Genomic DNA, 8075 nt, shown 5'->3' with positions numbered 1-8075 from the left:
TTTATGCTAAAAATCACATTGGGCTTTCCCATGTAATTGATGGTGGGCTGGACAACTGAAAAGTTGGCTTGTCGTTATGTGATACCTTTTGCAATGTCACCTATTATTGGATAGTTTGTAAATAATTGGTGTTTGTCAGGAATGTGATTTTTAGCATAAAATACGATGTCTCGCAATACGAAAATTTGAGCAGTGTCTAGCGAACTACCCGTGTCGTACTCCGTAGACTTCTGTTCCTGGTTGCAGCCAATAAATTTGATCTTTGACATCACCGAGAAGTATCCCATGTCTCTGTGTATTCCAAGACAGGTGAACTCGAAGACTTCGGGCGCTGGGTTCTAAAACCCGGTTCTTCAGATTGATAATAGGAGAAAGGTTTGTTAGCGACATTATCCACGTTACTTAAGTTAGGTACGCCCACTTTGCATATCATTAGCGTTGCAAAGCTGGGCGTTAAGGAAATGGGCGCTGAGGCATGGACTCACGCGCCAGCGTGTCCTTTGCTGACGTTAAAAGCAGCGATAATTATATCACCAGGCCTTGATAAAATGCCCCTTCATTGCAGTGGCCTAACAAAACTTGGGAGATCCCCCACTGCAAAGTACATGGAAGAACCCCCCCACCCCCTGCAAAGTACATGGAAGAACCCCTCACCCCCTGCAAAGTACATAGAAGAACCCCCCCACCCCCTGCAAAGTACATGGAAGAACCCCCCCACCCCCTGCAAAGTACATGGAAGAACCCCCACCCCCTGCAAAGTACATGGAAGAACCCCCCACCCCCTGCAAAGTACATAGAAGAACCTCCCCCCCACCCCCTGCAATTTAGTACATGGAAGAACCCTCCCACCCCCTGCAAAGTACATGGAAGAACCCCCCACCCCCTGCAAAGTACATGGGAGCACTCCCTGTACCTCCCCTACGCGTCCCCCCGCCCCCCCCTCCTCACACACACATACTCAAGAGCTCTCAGGCCGCGGTACTGTGCTGACTGGGCCCTGGAGTCGGCCCGGGGGCCTTTGTTACACCGCCGCTTCTTTGCACACTAAATGGCACGTGTACACGACCCTGGTTTTTTTCGAGCTTGGCGCGAGGGGACCCACAGACTGTAAGGAGGGTCTTGAGGTGTTGCAAAGGGGGCACCAAGTACCAGCCCGGGCTGTAATAGTCTCTAAGGATCGTGACAGTCTACACTCGCTCACGATTGATGCCTGGAGTCCATGTAATCTGTTAAAGCTGACGTGCTGTTTGTTTTGTGCTATTTATGTGACATTGACGGACTAATAAAATTGTTTATGGGAAGAAAGAAAATGATTAATACGCGAAATTGAACATGCAGAGGCGCTCTAGGCGGAGAGATCGCGTAGACGGTCTCTAGCCATGTCACTGCCTCAACTCCGTGTGTAATATCGTTAGTGTGTGCACCGCGTGCTCAGCAGGTCGGGCATGGCTGCTGCGCAGCCACACATACCCCGCGGTACGGTTCCCGGAGCCAAGACGAGATGGAGTCTGAGCCGGTACCTCCCCAGGTACGACAATAGCGACCTGCAGCGGGAGACAGGCATGGTTAATTTGTGAACATATAAGTGCCGGGCAGTAGTCAGGAGGCAGCTTGCACCAGCCCGTTTCTCCTGTTAGCGCGGCCTAAAACAGAACCAACTACTAACTATGAAAGTGGGGAGAGGATGTGGTGTAATGGGCAGAGCTGACGACTTCAGATCTGGGGAACCTAGTTTGAATCTCAGGGTTGACTTAACATCCTGGGATTCTGGGCAAATCACTTAGCCTCCCGTGCCTAACATGAATTAATGTGTCCCTAACTGATGCTCATGAAAAGTGCTGGTGTTGAAGTGCCAGTGCTAAGCACCGGAAACCACCGGCTCAAATTAAGCACTGGAGACAGAGCAACTACACAACTGGGAAAAAGATAGCTCAGCTGCTTCATGGGCCTGAGGTTGTATGATAGATACTTAATCGAAATCAATAATATTGGCCTACAAAAATATTGAGTCCACTACATCGCCAAGGTAGGTGCGTATGGCCTCATGTACGAAGGGTTTCTGTATTCTGTATTCGCAAACCCCCCAAATCGGTATATCAACGGTTTGCAAATGCAAAAAACATTATGTTATGTTCTACACACATCTAGTGATTCGGAAAAATGTTTCAGATTCAGTAATGTGTTTAGAAATGGGCGCCAATTCGCTATTTGGAAGTGGCGTGTTGTAGATGCCCATTCTAAATATCAAATCGATATGCTATGGATCAATGCTTCGCCACCGAAATCCAGTTGCAAAACATTGAAAAGATAGCAACACCTCAAAGGAGGGAGTACCCCATTCACAAAGGGGAAGTGGGTCTGCTTGTGCCCCTTCTAGTTTAGGAATCTTGAAAAAAAAGTTTGTTGGGAAGAGATACCCCCAGATGCATCAAGAACCCATTTTGCTATTCCTTAATAGCGAAAAATAACGATTCGCTATTAAGGAATAGCAAAATGCAATGCATGAAGAAATCACAAAAAAAATAGCGACATGGTCAGCGACTGGCTGCCGCCCCCCCCATCTGAGCACACCAACACCTGACACATGAACATGATACCACATGAACATGATACCTGGTTATCTTTGGAAGGCGGGAGGCCGCGGGACCTCCCGGCCGTATTTATTAAGATATGAAATTAAAAGGTTTTTAATTGCATGATCAACAATTTATACAAAAATCAGCAGGACATTAGATACAATATTGTCAACAAGTTTGAGAGGCTAACCTTAACAGAAACTCTAATACAGATTGTTTCCTAACCGAAGCTAACATCCTCATCTTGATTTTTGTATACTACATTTCTGGCCATATGGCAAGGTCGCTAACCGGTGTCAGGTCCTACTAGCTGCGCCTTACCTAGTGATGTGCGCATGCGCAGCCGGTCCTGGTAATTACCCGGTCTACGCCGTGAACTCCATTTACCCACTAAAGGAGGGCCCTTACTCTGCGCCATCCAGTGACGTCATAAGTATGCGCGCGCGGGGTGGCTACCAGCCTAAGGAAAGCGTGACTACTCCAACCCGCGCCCCTTTGAAGCACCAGTTACCTTGCCCCTGGAGTTCTTGGAGTGGCCAATGGCCCCTCCCCCTGGACGGGAACCTCCCATGGATGATGCCCGCCCCCTCAGACCTTGAAATAGCTGCTCACCGGTCATGACCTTACCGCATGCCCCAAACCTAATAAATACGACGACCTAGGAGAAAAATTCTAATGACAACTACTCTAGCTAACACATCAAAACATCAATTTAAAGCTACAAAGGGAAAAAAGTCCTAAGCACAATTGCAATATCATAACATGTTTCATCACAATTCACTAAAAGGGGAAAAAATTCCTAAAGAAAGCATCATCAGCATAATATACAAACCAGACACGGATCACTTATGCATATCAAGGATCTCAACAAGCACCTACAGATTACGCTTAAACTAGACTAAGACAACCTCAATCATTTAGTTCCAGGGATGGTGGGTGGGAAAAACAAGAAGCCCCGAGCGCGGGGCACGACACGTTGTGGGGGAGCGTCCAGGGAGAAGAGGGTCTCCTGAGCGCTCCCCGCTTCTTTATCCCCAAGGGGCTGGGTGGGGGTGGCTACGCCCCCACCCAGCCCCTCCCGGCACGCCCGCCCCTGACCCGGATATCCTACCATGGCATCCGGGTCAGGGAGGGCACCAGCCAATCGGTGGTGGGGCGCGCCCAGGAGGGCACGCCCCACCACCGAGGGGCACAAAGGGAGGGGGCAATCGCCGCGCCGCCATGCGGGCGGGGGGGCCAAGAGCCCCCCCTTTTCACATGGTCAGCGACTGGCTGCCGCCCCCCCCATCTGAGCACACCAACACCTGACACATGAACATGATACCTGGTTATCTTTGGAAGGCGGGAGGCCGCGGGACCTCCCGGCCGTATTTATTAAGATATGAAATTAAAAGGTTTTTAATTGCATGATCAACAATTTATACAAAAATCAGCAGGACATTAGATACAATATTGTCAACAAGTTTGAGAGGCTAACCTTAACAGAAACTCTAATACAGATTGTTTCCTAACCGAAGCTAACATCCTCATCTTGATTTTTGTATACTACATTTCTGGCCATATGGCAAGGTCGCTAACCGGTGTCAGGTCCTACTAGCTGCGCCTTACCTAGTGATGTGCGCATGCGCAGCCGGTCCTGGTAATTACCCGGTCTACGCCGTGAACTCCATTTACCCACTAAAGGAGGGCCCTTACTCTGCGCCATCCAGTGACGTCATAAGTATGCGCGCGCGGGGTGGCTACCAGCCTAAGGAAAGCGTGACTACTCCAACCTGCGCCCCTTTGAAGCACCAGTTACCTTGCCCCTGGAGTTCTTGGAGTGGCCAATGGCCCCTCCCCCTGGACGGGAACCTCCCATGGATGATGCCCGCCCCCTCAGACCTTGAAATAGCTGCTCACCGGTCATGACCTTACCGCCACAGGCCAGCATTGTTAACCGACGATCTGGCCTCCCCCTACCTAGACCCAAATCAGCAATCTTGTTTAGCAAAACCCTCTAACCAGGCCCAGATATTGTTAGACCACAAGACATTCCCCGCCTCAGTCAAGTGTACTCCATCCCCTAGGTAATATTGTTCGCCCCAGATACACCCATGTGGAATCGTCTGCAACCGGGGGGCCCGAAAAAGTTTGTCCAATTGCGTGTTGATCCTCTTTACCGAGTGATTCAACGCCCTAACCGAGTCCCCCCCTCGCCACTGCCACCGAGGGATAAGTTGCGACCATACTACCGTGCAACCCGGGCAAGTCCTGGCCACCCACCCCGCAGTGGAGATGATCTCCTCAATAAGGATGCGTCTCCCCAATTTGGCCAAATCATTCTCCCCCAGGTGAAGTATCACCACTGACGGGGGGGCGGGCTGTTGAGCTAAGAGTCCCTGGAAGAAGTCCTTGAACTGGGTGAGACATAGACCCCCTCTCCCGAAGAATGAAATGTCAAACCCCTTTTGCGCAGCCCTTTTTGTACGGTCTCCTGAAAGAAAAACACATTTAGCACGCCTCACATACGAGTGACCCACGATCCAAACCATTTTCTTGTGTTGATCCCGATGCTTGTTCCGTGATGGCGTGGATCGTTGATGCCCGGTGGAGAGTTCCTCCCCTGCGTCACAGGTTTGAGAAACTGCAAAAAACCAAAACAAGCCGGGTGTGAGCACCATCCTGTCACAACATGTCAATTCGCACATATCGTTTATAACATTCAGAGGACCATCTCCCAATTTCCTTCTCATTTTTAACCGGGAGGCCTCTTGCCACTGCCTCAGTTGCTGCCCCAATCCTAAATGAGTGAGTGCCAAATTCCTTGGGGTCCAGACCTGCCTGTCTGATCGTCAGCTCCAAGACCCTTCTAAACTGGTACCTGGTCAAGGGCGTACCGTCGGCGTGACACAACAGTGCACCTCCCGCCGCGCCCCCTCGCTGTTTATGGAAGATTTCCACATGAGAAACCGGGCAGCAAGGATTGGCACGGGCTCGGTGGAGCACTATGGTGTGACCCCGTGACTCCTGGTCGGTTTTGGATTTCTGAATTGTCACCCACATGGTATCATCCCTGATTTTTACACAGGCCCCTTGTAGGCCGCCCTGCTGATCCTGTTTGGACGCTGCTACCAACTCACCAATTCTCAAAGCCCCATAGAAAGCCAGGGAAAATGCAGCTTTGAACAGAAGTACCTCCCACTCCGAGCTACAGACATTGTGCAGTGCCACCAATAAAGATGTCAGCCGTGCTAGCCCAATGGGCCTTCTTTTATCAGCAGGGTGACCCTGTAAACGGCGCCAACCCCTCAAGGCCTTGCGCACCATAAAGGTGTTAGTGGGGTCTCGCATGCCCTTAGCCTGCGCAAAGAAGGAGACCGCCGCCCTATGCCTGCTCGCAGCCGCTACGGAGCGACCCTCCCTGTGCATCCCTTCTAAGTAGGCTGCAAAGCTGTCCTCCTGTGCCCACCTACCCTCCCATTCCTGCCCCAAGAAAGTACGGTAAGACAAAAACGCCCCTTCGTAAGCTGTCTTGGTCCTGGGGGCTAAGCTAGCAACCACGAGGTCCTGTAATCTGGGGCACCAATCTGCCAAAGTACTGCCGGGAAGTGAGCCGGAGAGGGGTCTGCTGCAGGAAGATGTTCCCTGAAAACCTGCATTTTAAAGCGAGAGAGGGAGTCAGCTGCATTATTGAGAATGCCAGGGACATGCTTGGCTTTGAAGACCACATTCATTTTCAAGCATTGCAACACAATCTCCTTTATCAGGCGCAGTATGAAAGGACAGCGCGCCCCCTGATGATTTATGCATTCCACCACGGTCATGTTATCTGACCAGAACACCACTGATTGATTACATAGGTGTTCGGGCCAGACCTTCAATGCCACCCAGATCGGGAAGAGTTCAAGGAAGCCAATATTGGTGGTCAAACCCCATGCTCTCCATTCTTCCGGCCATCGTTGGGCGACCCACTTGTTCCCCAGGATGGCGCCAAATCCCACACTACCAGCCGCGTCTGTCCATAAACCCAACTCTGCTGATGTGGTGGGGGGACCGGGCCACACTACCCTGCCATTGAAACCCTCCAGGAACGCCATCCATATGAGCATATCCTGGCGAACCTCAGATGACAACCTCGTGCGGTGATGTTTCTCCCGTAATCCCCTCATTGCCTGGGCAATGGAGCGTGAGAAAGGGCGTGCCATAGGGATAACCCGCAGAGCGAAGTTCAGTTGCCCCACCACCTCCTGTAATTGCTGCAAGGAAACCTTGTGTTTACGTAGGCATTGTCGCAGCGCTGCTCTAAACCTAGATACTTTGTCCTGGGGCAACCTGAAGCATCCTTCCACTGAATCAATTTCGATACCGAGAAATTCCAAGCAGGTGGATGGCCCAAAAGTCTTCCCCGGCGCTAGCGGGACCCCAAAAGCCCGCATGAGCACGCAAAATTCCTGCAGTGCCCAGGCACACTCCTGAGAGCCCGCCGCACCTAAGAAGAGGAAATCATCCAGGTAATGCATGACCTGCTGATGGCCTGTCGCCTGTCTCATGACCCATTCTAGAAAAGAGCTAAACGTCTCAAAATATGCACATGATATGGAACAGCCCATGGGCATGCATTTATCCATGTAAAACTTGTCTTCAAAAGTGAAACCTAGGAGATGATGATCGGCTGGGTGGACTGGGAGGAGACGGAAAGCAGATTCTATGTCTGACTTCGCCATCAGGGCCCCTGGCCCCAGAGCACGCAACAGGTCGACCGCCTGGTCAAATGAGGCATATTTTACACTACAAATCGTTTCATCAATCGCATCATTCAAAGACGCTCCTCTGGGCGCCGACCGGTTGTGGATCAGCCTAAACTGGCCCTTCTCTTTTTTGGGAACTACTCCTAGCGGTGAGCACACAAAATTGGGGACGGGTACCTTCACAAATGGGCCAGATATCCTGTCCAGAGACAGTTCTTTGCTAATTTTTGCCGCCACCACTGTAGGGTTGAGTTTCACTGACAATTGATTTTTGCAATGGGCGCTACCTGTGTACCCCCCTGCCGGGATCCTAAAGCCTTGGGAGAAACCTTCCTGAAGTAGTGTGGCTGCTGTGTGGTCCGGATATCTATTTAACCATGGGATCATTGCCAGAACATCTACAGGCGTGGGGGGACCCAACTTGTTTGTACTACACTGGCTTTCCTCTTCCCCTCTGACCCTGATTGCCCTGCTTGGACCTGCAAGATGCTTCTGGGTGAGAGGGATGACCACAGGCCCCACATGCATGTTTAAATCTACAGGTGCCCGGGGCCCTTGTGCAGGTGCGCCTATTAAAATCCCAGCACACCCCTTTCTTCTCTGACCCGCCGCCCCTATTCCTGCCCGGGACCTCACCCGCTTGGGGTGGCCGAAAGGGCTGTTGAGGTCTGGCGGAAAAAATCTTGACTGCACTGGTGGACTGATGGGGGGGAGAGCTCTCTGAGAATTGCTGATGCCATGACATAGAGTCAACCTTGTCCCATGTCAGTGA

General features: G+C 51.2%; 1 protein-coding gene across 1 annotated transcript; it reads right to left on the bottom strand.

Moving 5' to 3' along the window:
* Positions 1–5729: 5729 nt before the first annotated feature.
* On the bottom strand, positions 5730–7831 carry LOC147691856 (uncharacterized). The gene has a single exon (XM_086939482.1). The coding sequence runs from the start codon at positions 7829–7831 to the stop codon at positions 6101–6103; it is 1731 nt and encodes a 576-aa protein (XP_086795608.1). The 3' UTR covers positions 5730–6100.
* Positions 7832–8075: the final 244 nt, after the last annotated feature.

This window comes from Lissotriton vulgaris, chromosome 9 (assembly GCF_964263255.1).
Source record: "Lissotriton vulgaris chromosome 9, aLisVul1.2, whole genome shotgun sequence".
NCBI classification, from domain to species: domain Eukaryota; kingdom Metazoa; phylum Chordata; class Amphibia; order Caudata; family Salamandridae; genus Lissotriton; species Lissotriton vulgaris.
This window is presented reverse-complemented; position numbering and strand designations above follow the sequence as displayed.

What these genes read in the sequence shown, in the direction of transcription:
- LOC147691856 (XM_086939482.1), bottom strand. Translation starts at nt 7,831, where the DNA reads ATGCATGTGGGGCCTGTGGTCATCCCTCTCACCCAGAAGCATCTTGCA.